Genomic DNA, 26,109 nt, shown 5'->3' with positions numbered 1-26,109 from the left:
GGCAAATACTGCTACTGCACTATTTTACCAGACTGTGAAACTGCGAGCTGGTTTCTGCTTAAAGAGAGGAACAAACAATGGATTAACATTCAAGTTTATTAACTGTTTCTTCCAACCTTAAAATTCTTCATAACCTTTTTGGAAATGTTGTGTATCACTTAAAATGAAAAGGGCGGAACAGAAGTTTCACTATTGTTTTATACTGGAGATTTCTCTGTAATACTAAAATATTTAATGACCTCCGAACATTTCTGTAAGGAATATATCATTCCCTATTGACTTCTACAGAATCATTTCACCAAACTGTGAACCCCAGGTTTTTACTAACTCCTGCATGAGTTTTCTAGAAGCGTCTCCCCTGTCCTGTATCATTAAAATACAGAAGGCAAGTGAACGAGGGTGACAGCTCCCAACAATTTTGGATCAAGACAATATCCCAATGTCTCCATTCATCTCCTGTAGTATAAAGTAGAGCTTGCTGGAGCAGAAGGGATGTCCTTGATTGTGGTGATGAGGCTTATAGTGGGATGCCTAAGATAACGTAGCGGCAGTGGGAAGAAAGCCTTGAAAGCTAAGGGAGCGTTCTTCTGTGCGACCAGGTGCCCTGCGTGGAGGCAGCGCAGGCGGTTGTCCAGGTCAGATAGCTTCTGGTGAGGTAGCCTGAGATAACACTGTAGTTTTCAGCCATTGCTTACAGTTTGCAGACTGAGGGGTCACCACTGGTGTTGCCAGATAAATTTCGGCAGGTAACTGCTGTGTTTTATAAGGCAATTTTCATTTCACTTCCATTTCTACTGGCACACCAGAAGCTGATGTTTTCTCACCAGCTGACTTGTTTCTTACTACGTTTACGCTGACTTGTGAAAGACTTTGACTCGGTAGCCTGTGCTTTTAGATCGGGAGTCAGATTATGTTTTGCTTACTTAGAATTTCTTAACTGAATCATAGAATCATAGAATCATAGAATGGTTAGGGCTGGAAGGGACCTTCAAAGGTCATCTAGTCCAACCCCCCTGCAAGGAACAGGGATATCTCCAACTAGATCATGTTGCTCAGGGCCTCGTCCAACCTGGCCTTGAACGTCTCCAGGGATGGAGCATCCACCACCTCTCTGGGCAACCTGTTCCAGTGCTCTACAACTCTCATGGTAAAAAATTTTTTCCTAATATCCAATCTGAATCTACCTCCCTCTATTTTAAAACCATTACCCCTTGTCCTATCACAACAGGCCCTCCTGAACAGCCTCTCCCCATCTTTCCTGTAGGCCCCCTTGAGGTACTGGAAGACCGCTATAAGGTCACCCCGGAGCCTCCTCTTCTCCAGGCTGAAGAGCCCCAACTCTTTCAGCCTGTCCTCATAGGAAAGGTGCTCCAGCCCTCTTATCATCTTCGTGGCCCTCCTCTGGACCCTCTCCAACTGGTCCATGTCCTTCTTATGTTGGGGGCTCCAGAACTGGACGCAGTACTCCAGGTGAGGTCTCACGAGGGCAGAGTAGAGGGGAAGAATCACCTCTCTCGACCTACTGGCCACGCTCCTCTTGATGCAGCCCAGGACGCGGTTGGCCTTCTGGGCCGCAAGAGCACATTGCCGGCTCATATTGAGCTTCTCGTCCACCAGTACTCCCAAGTCCTTCTCCTCAGGGCTGCTCTCGATCCATTCTCCGCCCAGTCTGTATTTGTGCCTGGGATTGCCACGACCCAGATGTAGGACCTTGCATTTGGCCTGGTTGAACTTCATGAGGTTGGTACGGGCCCACCTCTGCAGCCTGTCGAGGTCCCTCTGGACGGCATCCCTCCCTTCCAGCGTGTCGACAGCACCACACAGCTTGGTGTCATCGGCGAACTTGCTGAGGGTGCACTCCATGCCACTGTCCACGTCACCGACAAAGATGTTGAAGAGGGCCGGGCCCAACACGGACCCCTGAGGGACGCCACTCGTGACCGGTCTCCACTTGGACATTGAGCTGTTGACCACTACTCTCTGAGTGCGGCCATTGAGCCAATTCCTTATCCACCGAGTGGTCCATCCATCAAACCCATGCCTCTCTAGTTTAGAGAGAAGAATGTCGTGCGGGACAGTGTCAAAAGCTTTGCACAAGTCCAGGTAGATGATATCCATTGGTCGACCCTTGTCCACCGATGCTGTCACCCCATCATAAAAGGCCACCAAGTTGGTCAGGCACGATCTGCCTTTGGTGAAGCCATGTTGGCTGTTACCCACCACCTCCTTGCTCTCCATGTGCCTTAGCATGGTTCCCAGGAGAATCTGCTCCATGACCTTGCCAGGCACAGAGGTGAGGCTGACCGGCCTGTAGTTGCCCGGGTCCTCCTTGTTCCCCTTTTTAAAAATGGGGGTTATGTTGTGCAAATAAAACTTGAGATAAACTTGTGGAGGCATGATTGATGAGTTTCCAGTGCTCATTTGGGTGCACTGACTATATGAAAAATGAGGCTCCTTTCGGGGATGAGTTGACTGCCTAAAAACTACAGTTTGCTGCTTTATCATCTCAGCCCTGACGTGGCAGTGGATAATTAAAATACATCAATAAGGCATTAATGATGAAAAAAAGCTTAAAAAAACCTCTTTGTTTAAAGAAAGCACATGACCATGTGGAAATTATTCTATATTTTAGCAAGGTTCTGTGAAACTGAACTAGAAAATATTCAGTGTCTGCTGAGCTGCCTGCCATGTTCGCTACAGAAAAACCTGAGTTTCAGCAGTGACTTGCGTTTGGAGGAGAGTCTTTCAGACACTTGAATTTGTTTTTTGCTTTTTCCTTAATAAAATGAACATTTCTGAAAATGGTGAAAGTGTACTAATAACTTTAGAGTCTGAGGCCTAAGGACAAGTGAGGAATACAACTTGGTCTCCTTTTTATTCCTCAGTTTCTCTGTGTGTAATGAGCTTGGCCTCATGCAGCATTTCCTAGGGAATTCACTTGTCTCTGCTTCTGATTATCAACTCCTTCAGCTGGTTGTCAGTCTCCAGGAAATGTTATGGAGCTTAAGCCTTATTACTTAAACAGAGTTCATCTTGTGGTTGGCTTTTCATGCTTAAGATGTTGCTCTTGCATGCTGTGTTTCTTAGTAAAGAAAAGTTTCTTTGGGGGTGGTTATTGTGAGTTACACTCCGATCTGTTTGACCAACTTGGTGTACTGGAAGATGTCCCTGCCCATGGCAAGAGGTTGAACTAGGTGATCTTTAAGGTCCCTTCCAACCCAAACCATTCTATGAATACATGTTGTTCTACATATATACGATACCTATTTCATGAGTTCTGGGTATCTAATGAGAAGCTTGATTATGGATATGTCTGTGTAATTAAAAGGAATGAGGCAAAGGCTGTCCCATGTCTAAATTTGTCATTCATTGGTGGATGATAAATGGCAAAGAGGAAACGAGCAGAAAATAACAGCCATTTCAAAAATATTATGTTACAGGTAGCCCCAGGAGGTGAACATGGGATGGTCTGGTCTTGGAGAAATAAAACAGCTTTTGCAAAGGATTTTATTGTAGTTTGTTTTGCTGGAAAATTGCTGGAAGTGGAAATGAGATGAAGCAAAAAAAAAAAAACCCAAACGGTGGAAAAAGGTTCCTAGGAACCTGTGCAGCAGTTGAGATGGGATTGAATGGTGGTGCATTGCTATCTCTGACCATCACCTCTGCTCTCTTGTCTGTGCAGGCATCCTTAAAAGACTCAGATCTATTTGTTGTAAACAGCTGAAAAAAAGTCATGGCTGAAGGATTTCGGGTGTCATGACTGAGCTAGCAGGAGACAGTATTAGATATAGATATCCATTTTGTCATGGTGGCAGAGAAAGGAGGGACCTAGGGGCACACGTTGTGTTTTGTGCTTGGCTAGCGCTATAAGAAGAACAGCCAGACGGAGCTAGAGGAGCGTGAATCAAATAGCAGTGACTTTGGAAACAGATATTTTATTTTCATGGCAATAGCATGAAGTGCAGTGCTCAATAATGGTGTCCTAATTTTCTCTTGTACTTTTTTTCTGTTTTGTATCACGCTTTCAGTGAAGTGTTAAGAAACTTCAGCAGCAGCAGAGGCCGTTTTATTGGTACCTGACTTGCCCAAGAAGCATTAAATGTATTTGTTAGTTAGAAGGAATAATAGAATATGGAAAATGTACAGATGTTGACAAAATAGTAGGGTTTTCTTCCGCACACAATATACACTATGTTCCACCTTGTTTTCAAACACCAGAAATAACTTTTTGTCCTCCAGTGTTTAGCAACCCCCCTTATGTGTTTTAAGTTTTTAAAGGTGTGATTAGGGGCTTGTGACAGTCAGTCTTAGGTGGCCACAGAGGAAGATAAAGTGGGTAGCCTTCTCAAGGACTTATTTCCCAAAGTGAAGGTGACAAGCTGGTAACAGTGGTCCTGTTCCTTGTGATCTCTTTATCTTGTCAGAAAGAAGCTCTTCTGCATTAGACTAATCATGATATCAGGTCAACATCGAGTGGCCTGAGAAAACCAGCACTCAAGTGGTTTCCATCCCATGCTCAGTCTAAGTGCTGAAATGTTGCTGTAAAAATTCCCAAACGATTAGGGATGGTAAGCAGTTACATGATAATCGTTTTTGTCTCTACAGCGTGACCCTTTCGTGCTGCTCTGTGTACTGTGATGGGCTTCTTGATGATCTTTCTCTTTTCCTGTTTAAAGGGTATTTCAGCACTGTAGGAGGTCTGTGTCCATTAAAAGGGCTCATCGTGATGACTTTTTTTCTCCCTTCCTTTTATTTACTTGGATGTGGTACAAGTGCCGCATGGTTCCTGAAGTAACAAAATGAATAGCTCGCAAGAGAGCCTGGTTAGTCTTTAAATGAAAATAATTGAGTTCTTTTAGCCTATTAGTGCTTAAGAATAGCCTTCTCTAAGTCCATTACCTCTGGGATAAAAGCCGTATTTGTAGCTGAATAAGCAGCATGTACAACATGACTTGTTGCTAGGGAAAGAGGCTTTCTTAGTTCTCTGACAAGCCAGTGGCTTGTGTAGTAGATAAAAACTGAATGACCTCAAACTACAGTTTTGAAATCCTCTTTCCTCTTCAGCTGGCAGTCTGAAAATATTTCCATAAGTGACTCTGGCTTTCTGGAGCTAGTCTTGTTCCTTTTCCAACTCGAACAGTCAGCAACGTGGGAAAAGAAGCCCCTCCTGCCTGTCGGGGCCAAATCTACGAACGCAACACTCGCTGCAGGCTCTTGTCTCTTCCAAATGACATGCCCAGAGTGTAGCTCGGTGGACGCCTGTGAGATGTGGGCAGAATAGGCTGTTAAATTGGCAGTCTTTCCTGTTTTCATCACTGCAGCAAAGGGCCAACTTCTTTGCAGTGCCAAAGAGCAATGGAGAGTATGTCCTGTGAAGGCCAAGTTTCGGTAGCAAAACATGTAATAACTGACTGCGAGGAGTGAAATAATTGGGAGCACCTTCACAAATTTTTTAGTGTAGCCTTATTGCTACACTATCAATTAAGTCAAACTATCAATTAATTGATAGTAGCAATTATTGATACCATACTATCAATTGAGAGCAGCAATTGATTGCTGCTACAATCAATTATAGCAATTGATTGCTACACTATCAATTCATCAAACTATCAGGACCTCACAATTGCTGGAGTCCAGAGCTACAGCTGGAAAGTGTGTCCATGGTGCTGTTGCTGGATTTGGCACCAACACTATGTGTACTAACCCAGTGGTCTTGGGTAGTGGTGGGCTTTTCTTTTTTTTTTTAAATGTTGAACTCCAGTTTTGGTGGAGTCATTGGTACTAGTCTCATCAAGATTCATCCCAAGGTTGTTAAAATAAACCAGGCAGTGTGAAAGTGTGTTGAGAGGAGTCTTGCCAGAGAGCCTTTAAACAAGACATTTAACTCTTTATCAGCAACAAGGCACATGAAAATGCTTTTTGCCCTTTAACAGCTGAAGTTTGTAACAACTGCACAGAACACAGTGCAGTGGAGAAGAAACTTCAATATAGCAGATCTATGGCATTGCCTTTTTTTCAGCATGGGTTTATTAGATGGGTCCTTTCCCCCCTGTGGAAATGAGGACAGTTTGGTTTTTAGAACTCATCCTTTTCCTTTAAGAATAGCAAATTCAGGAGTTGATACTGGATGGATGAGGATAGGGTAGGCAATAGTTTTTAAAAACTTAAATGCTAAAAAGGGCTTGATGATTATTGCCCTGACATCCAGTGTCTTACTTTCCAATGTCTGTTTGTTGCAAAGTCATTGCACAGGACAGCAGGGACCAGGACAGACTGTGACTCGCTCCATACTAGTGTGATATTTAATGAGTGACAGAAGCCTGAAAATCCTGACAGTGTCTATAATGTGAGGCTGTGTCCTGGATGCTGTAGCTGTCTCAGTTTAATAATAGAGACAAGAATCCCACAATCCTGATAGTGACTGTCATTTGTTTGACTGGCACTCAAATCTAAAAGGTCTCTTGGCCAGAGATATCTTAAGTCTTGAATATATGTTATGAAACAGATGTGTATTGGTTAAAATGCTCTGAAACTCAGTGGCAAGGACTGTGGGCTGAATATCAGACAGGAATGTTTGCAGGCTTTGGTGCTTGCATTGATTTTCCTAAATGATAAAGCCATTTGTGTCTGAAAATAATTTTATCCTAAATTCTTCTCAGCACTTGAAGCTTTTTTAATCTTTGCGTAAATGGGAACATGAGCCTTTATCTTATACTCGGGAGGGAGGTCATTAAATTGTGGTACAAATTTGTGTTTCAAAATGAGAATCTACTCAGTCCTCTAGAGTGGAATAATATCTCATCAGTTGATCTTCTCTGCTTTAAGGAGGGAAAAAAAAAGGAGGAAAGAAAAGTTTTCCTGGAGCAATCATTGATACAAATTCTTCTTATGAGATGGAAAGGAGGTAGTTTAGAGATGTGTGTTTCTAATTCAGAGTTGTGGGAAATAGCCTTTTGTTCTATAACACAAACCCTGCCAAAAATAGAGATACCGTTGCTTCAAATGAATTTTCTACTGTTTGTGTTTGAGTGACTATAATGTTTATCATCTTGCAATTCAAGGGAGCTCTCAGGCTGGAGAGCTTTTTTGTTCTGTTTGTCCCAAGTGCATTCCAGGGGGTCTTATTTCTTGACTGGGGCTCCGACAATGGATTGTAGCAGTAGAAATGATGATAACTTGCTTCATTCTGCATAGCTCCAAGCCTTTCTTCAGATGTCTCCACTGACACAGGAAGAAAATGAGTTTGAACCAGAGTCTTGTGTCTTTTAGATTTAGGCTATCACTCTCAGAGTGGCTCTCTAGGTTTGACTAGTTTTTCATAGTATACATACTTACATGTTTGTCAGGCTAAATAGCAAGCATTTGTGAAAGGCTCCAAGCCAGAGGGATGGGATCTGAGATGTGAGGCCCTGATGTTCTTCCTTTGCAGTGGGAACATTGAACCCCTTTGTTGTTCCGAGGGGTTATGTACACCCCATCTTCCCTGATGTGTCCCACAAGGAGAGACCTGTCCTTCAGGAGCTCATTGGAAGAGGTGGGCATTGTGCCTGGCTTTTCTGCTTCTAGGTGCACATGCAAATAACTGAGTTTCTGAGTAAAAATGGGAAATGATAGCAGCATAATCCCTTTTCCATTAGACAGATGTTTCCCAGGACAGCTGTTCAGTGAAAATCCTTAGAATGGCTGAAATCTTGCTTTTCCATAAAAGCAGCATTTCATATCAACCCCCCATCCAACTCCAAAATCTGCCTGTGAGTCTTATATTGCTATGGGGCACGTTCAGCTGCCACTGCACATTGCTCAGAGTGTCAGCCCAGCAATGAGTTAACCAGTTTGTGTTCAGTATTTCCTTGACAATTGCCGATTAAAATGTAAAAATTACCGGAATTGGAATAGAGAACTAATGAAGAGCATTCCAAAGCTCTAAGTATGAGATGCCGATTGTCAAAACTAATGCTAACATTTTTACAAGATAATTTGATAACAGTTAAAACAGCAGCCTTGAACAGGATACTTCTGTGAACAAGATAATTTATCTCAGCAAATGCGTTCACATAAATGTTTTAAAATGAGAGGCATGATAAATCTGTTTAGAGCCTACACGCAGTAGAGCTGCCAAACCTGCCACCTGTTAAAGATTTTAATGAACTGTTCTTTATTTAACAGAAAAAGTCAAATTAGTGCTGTCACTTGCCTTTGCAGAGACTTCCCTTATCCCAGGCACTCTGAGGTATCATTTAGCAAATGCTTCTAAGTGGAGCAGCTCTGGTGTTTTAATTAGAATTGCAGCAAACTGGTGAAGAAGGCCATTAAATCTTAAGTGTGGCTTTTTGCACAGCTCAGCTGTGAGGATGGGCTTTTTGTTCAAATCCACAGGGACTCAGTGTTTTGTCAGGAGTCGAAGGATGCCCAAGCTCATGTGCCATGAGATGAATGGGAAATTAGTTCCTCTGGATTTTCCAAATGGAAGACGATGTGTTTCTCAGAGTAAACTGAAAATGTTATGCTTTTGTGCGTGTGAGAGAGAAAGCCTTTGAGTGCATTAAGCCCTGTAAAGCAGGGCTTAGTGGAGTGGGGTTTTTTTTCAGCAGGAGAAGGGTTCACCCAAGTCTCCTTTCTGCAGCCTGTTTTCTGGGGGGAATTGGGAGATGTGGAATACATCAGACGTGAAACATCTGCATAAGGACAAATGCCACTCTGAGAATGCTGTTTTTTCACCACTGACTTAAGGGCCTTAGGTTGGCAATAGTTTGGAAGGTTACAGTTTACTAGGGTCTTTTTTCCTATGTTCTTCAATGAGTCACCATTCTTGTTTTCCAACCAGGAACATAGTGGATGCTTGTTATGTAGTTCCTTGGTTGTATTCACTTGCTGTGGAAATGGAAAACATTTCTGGCTGAGTAAACAATACTCAACTTCTAGTTAAGCTATGCAATGAGCAGACTGAAGCTCTCTGATATTGTATAAGGGATGTGGAAGTAAAAGTAGTAGGTGAGGAGGTAGAATAGCAAGGGAGAAACTCATGAAGAGATTTGTGGGGTACATATGCAAAGTAATGGACACGATCAATAATAGCTGTTAGTAGCAGCACAGGAGTAACCACATTAAATACTTAGAAAATAATAACAAAACCTTACTGATTACCTTCATTGTCTATTCTGACTTCAGCAGGCTTTGAAGTGGCCTGTTGAAGCAGCCTTGAGCCAATGGCTCAAATATGAGATTGGAATTCAGGAGCTTTTCTGTTTTTCTTTTGACTGAACTACATTTTGTCCCATGCGACAAAATAACACAACAGTTTTCACAAACAACTCTAAATTTGAGACACTCCCTCCCTTTTTCTTGCTGTGTCCTAATCAGTACCTCGGTTTCCCATGATGATCCCAGCTGCCAGCTGTAGTCAGGATGGTCTGTAGCTGTGAGCATGCCAGAAGATGGGGCCACTTCTGGTTAGGCTCCAAAGTAAACATTTTTACTTGCAGATTGGTGGACTAACAGATTTGACATCTTTGCCCTGTGTTTTCACTTTGAAGAAAATAAACGTGCAACAGCAATAAATGTGCATCTAAAAATGCTTAAAACTTCAGGAGCTGTCTCTCTTTCAAAAAAACAGATTCCAGAGTGTTGACAGCAGATGACTGATAGGAACTGTTTACTTGTTAGTTGGAGGAAAGGCGCCTTTTCAACAATAACTCCAGGCAGGGAGCAGTCCTGTAGCCAGAGTATTACTGTGTTTGCCAGAAAACCTGGAGTTTTGTTTCTGTTCACCTGCTGTGTGAACTTTGTCTTGGTTTCTCCTCTTGCATAAATTGCAGTTCATCCTCTGCTTTTTTAAGAGATACTGCAGTTTCTCCTCTAGACGGTGAAGACATTCATGGTCATTTACATTTTGGTAATTTATTAGAATAGCAACATGGAATCTAAACTATTTATATTAATATGGTGTGGAACAGAGCAGCTGCTACAGCGCAGTTGATGATGTCGGCCTCCAGTCACCCTGAACCCGTTTTTACCCTAGACTGTCTGGCACTCTGCAACATACTCCCCCACCCAGGATTGCAGAAAGCTTGTCACACTTATGGAAAAGCGTATAAATGATGGTTAAATATGAAAACCCATAAAAAGCTGTAATAAACCCAGGTACACTCAGTTATTCTTGCTGTACCTTTACTGAATGTTGTAAAATACCTTCAGTGTTATTCAGTGAGTAAAAATCCAGATTATGAAAGTCTTATTTATTCTGACTGAAGTAAAGGCTATTTTGAGATAGCATAATCTTGAAAAATATTGGCTATTTTTAAAAGATATCTTTAATTCAAAAGGTCAGCCTCCCTGTGGTTCCTGGTGTAAGGTCCAGGAGCGAGTCCTTCTGGAGCCTTTTGCATATGGAGAGAGCAGCTGTATAGCTCAGCTTCATCAAGGCTTTGGATATGGTCTCCCATAGTGTCCTTATAGCCAAACTGCTGAGAGAAAGGCTGGAAAAGTGGACTTTTTTTCCATGGTTACCTTTTGAGTATAGCCCTTTCCAGCCTGTGTTAGTCTATGACTGTATGATTTTCATCACACACTTTGTAAATTCCTACTGGAGTAGCAAACTGGCCTTCCTGTCCTGGCTGTCGAAGGGAGTAAATAGGAAACGGGGAAACGGGGAAACAATAGTTCAATTAAACTAGCGCTGAGAGGATTTGTTTGTGATGCTCCTTGAGTGGTGCTTGCATTATCCTAGGTTGATTTTGTGATCCAGATCAGTTCATGGATTTGCTGCGACTTGAAAGAGTCCTGAATGCAGGGTGCAAGTTGAGAATTATGGAGAAACTGTGTTTACACAGAAAAACCTCTCACCCAAACCTGTGCAAGCAAAATTTCAGAACTGTGCATGTGTTCTGCATAACTGAACTGGTCCAGAGGTTTGGGGCTGTTGTGATCTGTTGGTACTTGACTTGACCTAAACCAGTTCCCATTTAACCCTGCCTTGATTTTGTAATTATTTAAATTAAGGTTATCTGGCACTTTTTCTTACATAGTGAGTAATTTAAGCATTGTCCTTGAAATACACATCAAAGGATTGTATTCTGAGCAGACTCACATAAATGTAATGGAAAGCTTTTACTTTTTTGAACAGTGAAACCTGCAAGACCTGTATCCTACAAAGCTCTTCCTTATGATTCCGTTCTTCCCAGAACACAGGAAAGCATTAAGGCAAATTCAGCTATAGCACAATGCAGTAACTTCCACGTGAAAATAAGAAGTGTTTGATTTATGTTGTCTCTCCAAAATTCAACCTCAAGTTGTGAATTCACATTTGAATTCATAAATATATTTGTGTAAGTATCTATTTCGCACAAGAGTCTAATTTTTAGAACACCTTGCCAAAAGCATCTGCTTTCCATGGCAAACTCAGTATCTTTATAAACCATGCCAGTGTTTGTATGCTTGAATCCATCAGGTATCAAACAGTTCAGTTCCTAAGGCAGCTTTTAATCAGACAGGATTCTCCACTCAATATTTAGGTTGCATAATAAAAATATTTATGGATATTTTCCAACACATTACTAATACTTTGATTAAGAAACAGCTAGGTCTCGTGCTAAAGGTATAAAAATGTGTGATTCAGATCAGTTTTAAAGACAAGAAACTATCTGAGAAGTCCAGTTTTAAATTGGAAATAGTATCACAGAATGGAAGAAGCAGACTAATACACTGAACTAAAAGTAAAACCTGGAAAAAAACCTACTGTACACAAATTGTATTACTTGAGAAGTAATTTGTAATCAGTGAATCAGGATTTTCCAGTTGTTAATTGTTCAGATAGCACAGAAGACGTGACCCCAGCCTCCCTGAGATAGGATCACTGCTAATTAATGTAATCCCTTAGATGAGGACCAACAGAGTATCTTACACTAGATGCCAGAAAGCTAAATGAGCTATGTAATTTATGTCAGTGGTATTTGTAGTGCAGTAGTGCTCATAAGCCATGCTTATAAAACGTTTACTATATAGACAAAATATAAACAATGTTAAAAAAAACAAGCAATACAGACACTGAAAAATCTTGCAAAAGAAAGATAACCCTTGCCATTAAGGTCGGAAATTTTTCCATGTGAAACTAAATTATTTTTTTTTCTTCAATAAAAACCTGCAAGATGATTATTCAGGACAGGCAAACTCCGTTGGAATATTCTTGCTAGCCAAAAGCCAAGAAGAACATTTGGACAGGAGAAGAAGAAAGTTCTGATAACTCTGAATGTTTTTCTTTCCGTCATGGACTAGATCCTAATACTTTGTCAACTGTGGGAATTAGACCAAGTAGAGTATATAAATGATATCCACTTGAACCTTGGAGGCAAGACAACTGTGTGCAGCTTGTCCACCTTCTCAAAATAAGAGAAAACAAGGTGGAATAGAAAGTTCAGTTTTTAGAGCCTTTTTTTCTCCCTCTGCATCTTACCTTGAAAAATGTTTAGTTCAGTATTTAATGACTGATTTGATTTAACCTGCTCAATCATATATGCTACATTCTCTCACAGTGTTTCTGTATCAGTCAGGACTGTCATTGGAGAGCTCTGTATATAAATGAGAGACTATACTTTAAATTTTTCTCCTGCCACGTATCATCTTTTTGGGGAATAACTGCGTTGCTTCCGCCTAGACATTCTCAGGACTAGAACTCAGTAAATTTCCTTTGAAAAACAGATCTGTAAAGCAAGACTTGGTCCTCTATGTTCTGATGTTTTGTGCTTTATTGGCTTTTGTCTTGTGAAAACAGTTTTATCTAGTAACAAGCTAAATTTCTTATTGACCAGAGCTACTGGAAGTAAGATTTTTTTCATAGCTGCCTTTCTCTTCTATAGTAATTCAATCATGCCCAGTCCCATTGTTGCCTATTGATCAAAATTTAATGATCATTACAAATCCTAATTTTATCAAAACTTCCATGCATGCATCTAATAATGAGCTTAGCTAGAACTCGTGAGTCCTTAAACTCAGTGCAGTCTCTGGTTTTAGTTGTACATCTCCTTTTTCTTTGCCTTCAGAAAGTACTAAGGGGTCCTTTTTGTGAGCAGCACGACAATTGCAGAGTGGCTTCTCCAGGAGGGCACCTCGTATTGTAGGGCTCCCGCAGCATCTCTTGGCCACTGGACCCTGTGACCTGTCCTATTCTGTTAACTGAGCTCAGTCCTATCATACCTGTGTCCCCTCTCCTGAATCACAGTCCTTGTTACTCCTTCTGGAAGTGCTTGTGTGGAGCAGATGCACACCATACCATCATGCATGAGGTGACTTTCAAGAGCGTTGCTCATGAATTGACTCACCCCCTATACTATCTCCCCAGCTCCTTATACCCCTCTGTGACAAACCTGGGGAAAGAGAAAAGCAAAATCTCTGCAGGAGGAGCAGTGTTTCTCACAGAAGCTGGCGACATATAATTGAATAAGCTCATTCATTAGGGAGAAGCCAGGAGAGGGTGGGTAAAATAGAGGTGTTAAAGCTTCTCTAGGTACCACAGAAAATCTGATTTAGAAAGGAGAGCTGCTTCGTGCTAATCTAAGATCTGTCTGAAACTCTTCAAAATAGCAGGTAGAATTTAGAGGTGGGAAGAGAGCATATTAAGTTTTACTTTCAACTGTAAGATAGAGGTTGGTGCTGGGAAATAGATCAGAAAGAGAAAACACTTTTAATAATTTAAGATATTGTCTCAGATGTGCTCGGAAAATGGTCACTCTTACCCTTACTAGAGAAATGAAGACTGTAGGCATGCCATATACCTGTAACTAGTCTCTGGTTTTAGGCAAACTTAGTTTTTTTGTGATGTTACAGCTTAACTTGGTATGAGCTTTCTTTCTCTTGGGGAATAAAAAAGGGAGTTTTTTCTAGTGGCTGCTCAAGCCAAGGTTGCTTCATTCTGGAGGGACGAAGTTTCTCTCAAGCAGAGAGGCACTCAACCATTAAGTTAAGTGTATGGCAGGGGAGGAAGATAGAAAAGTCTTTAAAGAAACTGTAATCACATCCTAGTAAAATTGCCGGCTCTATCTGTCATGTCAGAATAAATGTTTTGGTGCTCATTGCCAAGCAGACAGTACATGTTTTTCACCACCACAGGGGTGCATTTACTTCTTGTTTAGAAAATTAAGCTATGAGGTAGGTTTGAACCTTTCCTTAGGTAAAGGAAAAAAAAATCTCCTTTATATTCCTTATTCAGCAGAATTTCTGAGAACTAAACAAGAATTCTCATTCTTCAACAGAAACAAACTGTAGTAATGTGTTAACATATAGTGGGATGAGAAAATGTCAAATGCAATGGAATTTATGCCAAAAAAATGTATGCTGTGTATCGACTGAATGTTATCCAGCCAACCCTGTTTCTTTTCTAATTTCTCTGTCCTCCTCTGTCTTCATTCCTGCATGTTATGTACCCCCTAAAATCTAAATAGCCTCTCCACCCCGATGTCTTACATGTTGTTCTCTCCCTGTGCATACTGTAAATGGCTACAATAACGGCAAGACAGAGACTGCATCACCTCCTGTGGTAACTGTATTTCTTCCAGAGCTTCGGTTGCTTAAATAGTATAAAAATCCACTCTTATAATAAAAATAAAAAAATCTTACTCTTTTATAATAAAAAATTATTATAAGAGAACATCTGGTTCCTTCATTCTCTTATAATTATAGCTTGTATTAACTTTTTTTATTGTCATGTGTGCTAGAAAACCTGATATTGCATTTATATAACAGTAGCAATTCAGTAAAATCAGTAAAACTGGATTTCTTTATGTAGTGTTTACCAATAAGACTTAAACCCCCTTATGTACATGAGGGGTAAGAGATCTCTGGACAAAAATACTTCCTGTTTAAATTGAAAAACATCAATTATGTAGCTTCAAAATATCACTGGAGAAGAGTAGTCAGAGCATTTCCACTGTTTGAGTCACAGTTACAACCTTGTGGGCCTGCTTGTGCTAGCTACCTGTCTATAGATTTGTTGCTAAGTAATGGCACCAAATTACTTGATAGATTGTAACTGTAGGACAGCAACAGGAATGACTGAAATGTTTTGAAATCGACCATTGTTACTCAATTGGATAGAGAGTCCAGTGGATTTGAAGAAAAAAAAAAAAACAAACCTGGCCTCTGGCAGAGGATGCTCTTCTTGCAGAAGGGGCCAAGCGTGCTTGGGATCTACTGGGCTTTGCCCAGCTAGAGGCAGCTGAGGCAGTTCTCTGCCTCTGCCACAGCCTTTATCTGGGGCTTGGAGCCAGATGGTGAACTTGCCCAGGTCCCAGTTTGAAATACAGATATCTCTGCATAGGGAGTTCAATGACAGGACTGGCCTTCAGAGTTGCTGTGCCTTTTTGCAGCAAATTTTACTAGAATCTTGGAAATCCACATTGTAATGGTGGAAATCGAGTTGGATTTTTAAGAGGTTAGCGCAGTCAAACTGTGCTTGTAGTGAGCGTGGTGCAGGTTTCATTATTGACTTCAGTATAAGTGGATTTCTGCCTGTGCTATGAATTTTCCTCCTCACCTAATATCTGTAGGTTCCTAATATCTATAGGTTCCTGACAGTGCAGAGGGCTCGCTTGGACTTGAGATAGATGGTTTAAAGGCAAAAACAGTAGTTACGTGAGGAGTGAGGATTTATAGTTAACTGGTATCAGCTTACATGTTCACTTATTCTTCTTTGCTATACATAGTTTATGAATTCACAGTACATGAACACGTCTGTATGTACTTGTAGAAATACACATGTACGTATATATGTGCATACGTATCAGGAATATTATTTATTCCAGATTGATTAACAGGCTTTACTGTGAAATACAGTGGATGCCTTTCAGGTGACCTTGTAAATCCTAGTGGCATTGAGAGTATTATCCACTAAATGTAGTAGTTTTCAGTTTAAGATGCCATCTGAGTTGAAATGTGCAGTTGTTTTGAAGTGTGACACTCAAGACTTTCCAGAAACAGCAACAGTGACAAAAGAAACCACACAGCAGTGCTGCGTTGTATGTGGCTGTGAGTCATATAACAGACATATGTACCCAAAGATCCTTTCTGCCTCTTAATCCTCCCCATCAGCTTGCCTCTTCCTGCCTCTCTGAGAGCTGATTCTTCTCTACCTCTTTCTGCCTGTCAGAGTAAACCTTTTCTGAGAGCTGTGGAGATGTTTAGTCTGGCACCACCTAGGGAGGGAGAGGGCTTGGCATGGGGAATAGCCGTTGATCGTGGGCTGCAGATCTTCTTAGCACTATTTCTGAGGCTTGTTTTTTTCGAAGAGACGTACTCCAGCTGATTTGGGAGCCTTCTAACAGCAAGGCATGAGTAGCTGGAGTGCATTTGTTCAGGGGCTGCATGCTGGCAGGTATAAAACCCTGGAAACCTTTGCTGCCAAACCAACACAGTTACTTCTGTGTTGTTATGGTTAACCAGTTAACCAACCTCTAGCAACAGACAAAGAGGAAGAAACTATGTGAAGATCTTCTAAGTTAACTGAAACTATACAAAAGTACCAGAAAAAAATTCCTGAGAAGAGTTTCCCATGAAACAAGAAAAACGGATACGTAAATGCAGCACTTATCTTGAAAGCTCAAGTAGAATTCAATAAATAAACTTTGATAAATCATCAAAGTTGGAAGGGTAAGAAAAACATGTGATGCAACTGCTGATACCGTGGGCTTCTGAAGTAACTGTTTTAAGAGGTGGCAGGAGAAACTACAGGCAAGCAAGTAGACCAGTTAAGCCTTGGGGAACTGTGTTAGAATAAATACTGAAGACATTATTTTAGCAAGAAAGTGGTTAATTTCCTCACGTCTCTACATGCTTTTTCAGTAAAATCCATCTAGAGGTATTGAAAATTGTGCTTTTGTCTTCATAGTTGCCAGCCAGCATCTTAAAGGCATGGGAATTCCTTGTATCATAAGCTTTCTTGGGGAAAACCTGGTATTTCTTGAACACAGATGATAAGAAAGGCTAGGGAAAGTGTACCTAGGGAAGAGTAATGGAAAAGAAAGAGGCACAGGGTTGCTTCACTGTTACAGAGTGTTACACAAAGCATACAAACCAGAAATACCATCTGTCAGCTGGTTGTCGTGAAGCACTTGTGGTCATCCTGTCTTCTCTTCCATGCTTCCTCATAAAGTTCAGCTGCTGAATGGTGCTGAAAGTGTTGCAGGGGACCAGTATGGGATAAAACACCTCTTTGAGCAAGACTGTAATGCTATGACTCTAATCCAAAGTAGATTTATGTCATTCTTGCTGCACTGCAGTATTTTATCAGGCACTTTGTTAATTGAGTAGTAATTTTTCTTCAGTTAAAGGCCTCATATATGCAAATTCTTAGTTTTAACAAAAATGATGTTGTTCTATGTAGGTGATCTTTGGTTTGAAGCAACAGTGTACTGCAGTAAAAGCCAGATGTATGAGAAGCTCCTTTGAAAGTGGGCTTGAGATACTTGGTTAGGGAAAAGGCCAGTGCTTCTTGAGCAACCTAAACAACTTCTGCATCCCGTGAGTCACTCTCAGTGCTCGGCTAGAGAAGCAGAACTGCCCTGGTAAGGACAGAAGTGTTGGAAGTTGAAAAACAACCCAAGTTTACCGCAGCAGGAGCTCTGCAAACTCTGCTGACCTGGTGAAAGCACAGCCTGTGAACAGAATGGCAATGGGAGTGAGTCTTGGGTCGGGACCATGTTTTTCTGCCACTCCCCTTTTTTCTATATTTCTGTAGACTGTATGTCTTATACCCTGCTGGCACCGTGCTTTTTTTCTTTCTTTTGTGAAAACAGAATATTAATTTGGTCCATATCTGTAGTCTTGGGTTGAGATTTTTTTTAAACAGTTTCGAATTATTTGTAGAGTTTGATATGAAGCAATGTGAAGTTTTCTAATTATGGAACATCTGCATGCACTGATACCCAAGTCAAAACATGTATTTCCTCTGGAAATCACCTTCATCTTTTACATGCAAATTACTATCTTGTTAAGTGTCTAAGACTATATAGTTAGTTTTCTCTTATTTCCCCCTGGAATTAGAGTCTGGGGGGGGAGGGGGAGGCGGAAACAGACATTTACCATGTTGAACCTTTGCAACTCTGTGATAGTCTGTACTCTTTGCATTATCCAAGATGTAAGGATGGGCCAGATGTTGCACCTTAAGGGCCTAGAAAGACAACTGAGCAAGTGGACTGATGGTGAGGTGGGTACTGGGGTTCCCCTGCTCATTTCAATACCCGGCAACCAGGGCTGTGCCACATGAGAGGCTGCAGGGGTTTTGCTACAGTATGGATGTGTTCCCTGGGTGTCAACGTGCTCACGTGAAACACCCTGCCAGCTGCTGAGAAACTAAGCAAAGGAACGCTCCAGATAGCCTTGGTACAGTTATGTAGATAGCTACAAAACTTACTGAAGGGGAAGTGTTGCCGTATGGTGAAGGCAGACAGATGAGTGTGAAAGCAGACAGAATGAGAAGTGAAAGAGCTGCAGTAGCTCTTAGGCTTTCCTTGCCGGTCTGGGGCATCCAGGTGCATGTTGCACAAACAAAGCTATATTCTGATTTTAAAAAACCCACCATATATATATATATGTTCATTTACACTGATGTTTTCAATAATAGTTCTGAAAATAGACAGTAAAATAAAATGGCCATTTGAGGACATGTTTTCTGTTTGAACCACAGCAATGTTCTATATGGCATTGCTGTCTGGATTCCCTTCGTATTAACTTAGCTGTCGTGTGGCTTTAGGCTCTACGTTTTAGTAGATGAGATAGGTTTCGTCTATGAAATGACGGCACTAAGGTTATAAATATTATGACTGTTTCATTCTTATGTTCTCAAAAATCTGTCATTAAGACAGCTCACTGTAAAGTAACTACTAAAAGGGTTTTGCTTCAAAGAATCAGGAAGCATCACACTGTAATGAGACTGCAGCACGTCTGTTGCTAGTGAGCTGACAGCAAAGTTGAATGCAGTTTTCATTTACTGTCTTGTAAATTGATTTTAGTTTACAGTGCTGTAGGCTAGGTCTCCTTAATTTTGTATTTTTGTTTAATTGAGTAGCAAGACGTATAATTAGCTTAAATATGTTGTATGCCTCCACTGACACAAAATCCTGAGCCAGTGAAATTTACTCCAGCACGAGGACTCTGATCTGCTTGTTCTGTGTGCCGAGTGGAGCCTGTTTTAGGTAAAACCAACTCAAGCTGAAAGTTAAAGTGGGCAAGAAAATTATACCAGCCTTAAAGGTCTATTACATGTGACATAAAATACATGCAGTTAAAAATGATTTTTAGAGATTCTTATTCCTGGTCTTCCATAATTCTCAGAAAAATGTATTCCTTATATTTACTGGTTTTTCTCCAGCTTCTACATGAGAAGTTGAGTTGTTTTGTAACTTATCTTTTCCCGTTCATATGATCATTTTTGTTTATTATACTATTCTTGCCTAATAAGGTATTTCACAGGAGGCTTTGAAGTGTGACAACTATTAACAGTTGCTGCTTGTAGCGGAAATGAAGGAAAATAGCTTCTAGTAGAGCTATTGGACCAAGGCACTTAATGCTCATAATACATCTATACATGCAGTGAGTGGAGGACGTTGCCCACAACTGCTAATGCTGCTAATACCACCTCGGCAGAATACTGTTGTTTGATCTGTTTTCAGTAAAATTATTGTAACGTTTAATGGAGGTGATTTTGTATGACTGATAAAATAGCTGCACACCCTGTCTTTGGCTTCTTGTGACACGCTGTACCTGCTGGTAGATGGCAGTACGCTGACAAGTCAATGTAGAGCTCAGTCTCCACATCAGGTGGTCTAAATACTGATTTTGTGAAACATGTGTTACCTCTTTCTACAGAAGACTTTTTTCTATCAATTTGTAAGGTCTCCTTTGCAAGAAGGCTATAGCATTCTCCTTGTCTTGCCTTCCCAATAATTGTAAATGCTTCTGCTCATAATGAAGGTTACAGACCATAGGAACGAATACTGGATATCAGAATAGATGTTTTTCCTGTGCAGGAATATCTTTACTGCTCTTTAGATGAGGAGTCCGACAGATATTTAGAAGCAGTGTTTGGTGAAACTACTGTGGAAAACAGTGCTCCATGTTGGACTCAATGATCCTTATTGGGCCCTTCCAACTCAAGATATTCTGTTTAAGCCATGTAAGATATAGAAGTTGTTTACTTTGGAGATAGAGGCCCTGTTGTGCAGTAATTGAAGAATATTGGTAAGAAGGTATTATCTCCCATTAACAGTGATGGAGAGCTTGTACCTAACACGGTTCCTGGGATGCCGCTCTGAAAATTTACCCCTGGACAGCCATGCCAACATAATTGCATTAAGGACTGCCTGCTGACTGAAGAGGAACTCGTACTAGGAGGAGCTGTAATATCTGAAAATGAAAAAGAGCTCTCAGAGGAAAGGAGTGTTCTATCTATCCCACATGACTGCAGAGGAAAGAGGGAGGGGAGGAAAAATAAAAAGGTTGTGTCTTCACTCCACTGCAGCTCCAGAAATGTTTTGAGGGTTGCAGGCATTGTTTTTGGTAACCAGTGTTACCAAATATGCACAGCTTAAATTCCCCATCTGCCTTCTTAAGGCAGTAAAGTTGTGATAAAGATGTTCAGTACTCATCACAGAGATTATCCAACATCTATCCGCCTGTAGCAAATGCATTTTTGAACAGGACTCTCACTGTGCCTGCTGTGGCTTTGCAGCGTGCCAATCCGCTGGTGCTTCCAGTGGGTGGAATTGAGATGTTTTGTCTGTGCTGCTTCGCTGGGATGGTACAGCGAAAGGGCACAGAGCAGGAACTGGGTATGCACCCCACAAATTGAGGTTACTGTTCTGTCCATATATGCTTTGGCTTTAGCCAAGAAGCCTAGCTGGTAAGTTCCTGTGCCTCACACATGCAACTTCATAACTTTTCACCGACACGGTCAAACTAACCCTTTCTTTTAGTCTCAAATTTTCCCTGCAACACAGTGGAATTAATGTATGTGATTAGTGCAAAAATCTGCATGGTATTTAAAAACCAAGAGATAAAAAATTGAATGCCTCAGTTAATTAAAGGGATCTATGATGTTCGCATTTGGGATAATCCCTCCTCAGTTTCACTTTGGAAGTCAGCTGCCCAGGCACAACACCACAAATTCATGGATATCCCAGTCCAAGAAGAGGAAGAGCTGTCAGAAGCATGGTAGGAGTTTTAATCCTATGTTTGTTGTTATTTTTTTCTTTAGGGTACTATCTTTCTGCCTGGCAACAGAGTAATTGAGCATCCCTGCAGTGAAGAAAGTCCAGGAAAGTTCCTTTTTGAAGTTGTTCCAGGTAGGGTATTCTACTCCATGTAAAAAGTCTTTGCAGTTTTGTTCTCAGTGACAAATGGCCACGTCTCTTCTGCCAGAAGAGAAGCTGAAGGTGATTAATGATTCAATTTAAAGAAAAAAAATTGGTTAATTTGTTAATACTTTCATTCATATTTTTTTCATTCACCTCCAGGCAGCGTAGGAAAAGGATGTGGTTTTTATTTGTCAATGTAAAGCATGATTGTTCATGGGAAGGGGCTGCACCACTGACTGGCACAGTGACAGTACAAGTGTATTTGGTAATTATTATGGATTATACTGGACATTATGAAGTGGTGTGTCCTATGGCAACAAAGGAATCTGTAACTTAGCATCAACAACTTGTCAGTATAGCACATGGGCTTGACGACGTCAGTACTGGCACTTAAGAATGGTCTCTGGTCACTGTGGGTGGGTAAACAGATTGTAACAACAGCAAGCATCACTGCTTTGAAACCCTAAACTTGGTTTTAGTGGTGGTTTGCGTGTGTTGCCTAAGTGATTTCCTAGCTTTCTCTTTGCTACTGTGGACTTCTGGAGGGCAGACTTTGGGCTGTTCAGGGTCCTGGTTGACAGAGTCCCTTGAGAGAAAGTCCTGAAGGTCAAAGGAGTCCACGAAAGCTGGACATTCTTCAAGAAGGAAATCTTCAAGGAGCAGGAACTGCCTGTCCCCACGTACCAAAAGATGAAGGGAAGAAGACTGGCCTGGCTGAACAGAAGAACTTTGGCTGGAACTCAGGGGAAAAAAAAAGAGAGTTTATGACCTTTGGAAGAAGGGGCAGGCAACTCAGGAGGACTAGAAGGATGTTGTGAGGTTATGCAAGAACATTAGAAGGGCCAAAGCCCAACTAGAACTTAATTTGGCTACATTGGTAAAAGACAAAAAAAAATGTTTTTATAAATACATTAGCACCAAAAGGAGGACTAAGGAGATTCGCCGTCCTTTATTGGATATGCGGGGAAACACAGTGACAAAGGATGAGGAAAATGCTGCAGTACTTACTGCCTTCTTTGCCTCAGTCTTTAATATTAAGACCAATTGCTCTTGGAATCCTCAACCTGCTGAGCTGGAAGACAGAGACAGGGAGAAGAATGAAGCCCCCATAATCCAGGGGGAAATGGTTAGTGACCTGCTACACATCTTAGACATACACAAATCTATGGGGCCAGATGGGGTCCATGCAAAGGTACTGAGGGAGCTGGTGGAAGTGCTCACCAAGGCACTTTCAGTCATTTGTCAGCAGTCCTGGCTAACCGAGGAGGTCTCAGTTGACTGGAGGTTAGCAAATGTGATGCCCATCTACATATGGGACAACTGTGTGATTAGCCCAGTCAGCAGGGGTTTATGAAAGGCAGGTCCTGCTTGACTAACCTGATCTCCTTCTATGAGAAGGTCACCCACTTAGTGAATGCGGGAAAGGCTGTGAATGTTGTTTACTTGGACTTTAGTAAAGCCTTTGACACTGTTTCCCACAGCATTCTCCTGGAGAAACTGGCTGCTCATGACTTGGTTTGGTGTATTCTTCTCTGGGTGCAAAATGGATGGCCAGGCCCAAAGAGTTATAAATACAGATTCAACAAGGCTAAGTGCTGGGTCCTGCACTTGGATCACAACAACCCCGTGCAATGCTACAGGCTTGGGGAAGAGTGGCTGGAAAGCAGTGGAAAATGACCGGGAAATGTTGGTTGACAACTGGCTGAATATGAGCCAGCAGTGTCGCCAAGAAGGCCAATAGTGTCCTGGCTGTATCAGAAGTAGTGTGGCCAGCAGGACTGGGGGAGTGACTGTCCCCCTGTACTCAGCACTGGTGAGGCCACACCTCAAATACTGTGTTCAGTTTTGGGACCCTCACTGCAAGAAAGATATGGATGAACTGAAGCATGTCCAAAGAAGAGCAACAAAGCTGGTGAAGGGTCTAGAGAACAAGTCTTATGAGAAGCAGCTGAGGGAATTGGGGTTATTTAGTCTGGAGAAAAGGAGGCTGAGGGGAGACCTTTTTGCTCTCTACAACTACCTGAAAGGAGGTTGTAGTGAGGTGGGTGTCAGTCTCTTCTCCAAAGTAACATGTGATAGGACAAGAGGAAACCCCCTCAAGTTGTGCCAGGGGAGATTTAGATTGAATATTAGGAAAAATTTCTTCACTGAAAGGGTTGTTGAGCATTGCAATAGTCAAGTGGTTGAGTCACCATCCCTGAAGGGATTTAAAAGACATGTAGATGTGGTGCTTAGGGCCACGGTTTACTTGGTAGTGTTAGGTTAAGGGTTGAGCTCTATGATCTTCAGGGTCTTTTCCAACCTAAATGATTCTATATTCCAATATCCATTTAGGCCACTATGTATATTCAATATATTCTGTTAATCCTCGTATTACTTTTCAATTTACTTTCCCATTATCGCTATTTAAAAGAATAAATAGAGGATAATGTTTATTGAAATTCACCTCCATATTCTTGCTCTGAAGCCGTCTCAGTGTTAAGGCACAAATGTAGTTGTCTTGACTGATGCACAGAGATTTTGTTGTGTTATAGAAGTGTATGAAATATGAAGTAGATTTCAAAGCTAAGGTCACTCACTGGAATTTGCAGATGCAGCTCAACACAGTGCAGCTTTATTTTTCTGTTTATTTGTGGCAAAGCATTTGAAAATTATAAAGAACATGAAAGCTCTGTGCAGTAAGGGGTTAGTATGCAAAGAAAGCAAGCATGATATCTGTGAGGTTTGCCTAACACCTCAGCTTGAATCAATCACGTTTTTAAAACTTTCTCACTGTGGTCTATACCTTTTTTGTATGTTCAAAATATTGAAAGAAACCCATTATTAACATTGCAAGTCTGAGATTGACTAAAATCTTGTTTCCATTGATGATTAAGAGAGTTCTTTTCAGATGAAGAAGTGCCTTTTTCCTGCCCCTCATGCCCAGAATGCTTTCTGACCTAAAATTTCCAGGCAAAATGAGACTTCCAGTCAGTCATTGCATAAATTAGGCCTGTATTTCTTCTGGATGTTGTAGATGATAGAAAAGAGAGAAGCTGAGCTTCTGTAGTTGTAGCTGTTGCTGTTATTGCAGTAGGGTCCATGCCCTACAGCAGTGGGTGTGGAGGGGACACCTTAATGTGTCTGATAATGCTCACCCTGAGTGTGCTTATGCTTATTATGTCTCTGGTCTATGTGAATTTAGTATTGATTGTAGAATATTTAACTGTAGGTTCTTGAGGGATCTGCTTGGTAGAGTACAATAGGATAAAGCCCTAGAGGGAAGAAGGGCCCAGGAAAGCTGATTAATGTTCAGGGATCACCTCCTCCAAGCTCAGAAGTGGTGCATCCCAACAAAGAGGAAATCGGGCAGAAAAACCAGGACGCCTGCATGGATGAACAAGGAGCTCCTGGACAAACTCAAGCTCAAAAGGGAAGACTACAGAGGGTGGAAGCCAGAACAGGTAGCCTGGGAGGAATATAGAGAAATGATCTGAGCAACCAGGGATCAGGTTAGGAAAGCTAAAGCCCTGATAGAGTTAAATCTGGCCAGGGACATCAAGGGCAACAAGAAAAACTTCTATAGGTGTGTCAGTCACAAAAGGAGGATGAGGGAAAATGTGGGGTCCTCTCCAGAAGGAAATAGGAGACCTGGTTACCCAGGATATGGAGAAGTCTGAGGTACTCGGTGGCTTTTTTGCCTCAGATTTCACTGGCAAATGCTCTAGTCACAGCAGCCAAGTCGCAGAAGGCAAAGGTGGGGACTGGTGGAATGAAGAAGTGCCCACTGTAGGAGAAGATCAGGTTTGAGACCATCTACGGAACCTGCAGGTGCACAAGTTCATGGGACCTGATGAGATGCATCTGTGGGTCCTGAGGAAACTGGCAGATGAAGTTGCTCATTATCCATCATATTTTAGAAGTTGTGACAGTCTGGTGAAGTTCCCACTGACTGGAAAAGGGGAAACATAACCCCCACTTTAAAAAAGAAAAAAGGAAGAAACCCAGTAACTACAGGCCAGTCAGTCTCACCTCTGTGCCTGGCAAGATTATGGAGCAGATCCTCCTAGAGATTATGCTACGGCACATGGAAAATAAGGAGGTGATTGGTGACAGCCAACATGGCTTCACTAAGGGCAAAGTGTGCCTTACTAATTTGGTGGCCTTCTATGATGGGGTCACAGCATTGGTGGATAGGGGAAGAGCAACTGACATCATCTGCCTGGACTGGTACAAAGCATTAGACACTGTCCTGCATGACATCCTTATCTCCAAATTGGAGAGACATGGATTTAATGGATGGACCACTCGGTGGATAAGGAATTGGCTGGATGGTCGCACTCCAAGAGTTGTGGTCAACGGTTCAATGTCCATATGGAGGCCAGTGATGAGTGGTGTTCCTCAGGAGTCACTATTGGAACCCGTGCTGTTTAACATGGACAATGGGATTGAGTGCACCCTCAGCAAGTTTGCTGTTTGCTGACCACACCAAACTATGTGTGGTGGTTGACACACTGGAGGGATGGGTTGCCATCCAGAGGGACCTTGACAGGCTGGAGAGGTGGGCCTGTGAGAACCTCATGAAATTCAACAAGGCCAAGTGCGAGGTCCTGCACATGGATCAGGGCAATCCCAAGCACAAATACAGGCTGGGCGGAGAATGGATTGAGAGCAGCCCTGAGGAAAAGGACTTGGGAGTGCTGGTGGATGAGAAGCTCAACATGAGCCGGCAATGTGCACTAGCAGCCCAGAAAGCCAACCGTGTCCTGGGCTGCATCCAAAGAAGTGTGGC

The 26,109-nt window shown here is 41.7% G+C and overlaps 1 protein-coding gene across 1 annotated transcript in view; it reads left to right on the top strand.

Annotated features, from left to right (window-relative positions):
- ARHGAP24 (Rho GTPase activating protein 24) overlaps nucleotides 1-26,109 on the top strand; it is a 187,811-nt gene that overhangs the window by 22,441 nt on the left and 139,261 nt on the right. Inside the window, 1 exon segment of the mRNA XM_086612044.1 lies at nucleotides 21,239-21,326. Coding sequence (XP_086468170.1) covers nucleotides 21,239-21,326 — 88 coding nt within the window.

The sequence above is a fragment of the Tauraco erythrolophus genome, chromosome 5 (genome assembly GCF_009769465.1).
Source record: "Tauraco erythrolophus isolate bTauEry1 chromosome 5, bTauEry1.pri, whole genome shotgun sequence".
Lineage (NCBI taxonomy): Eukaryota > Metazoa > Chordata > Aves > Musophagiformes > Musophagidae > Tauraco > Tauraco erythrolophus.
The sequence above is the reverse complement of the archived record's forward strand: the minus strand, read 5'-3'. Positions and strand labels throughout refer to the sequence as shown.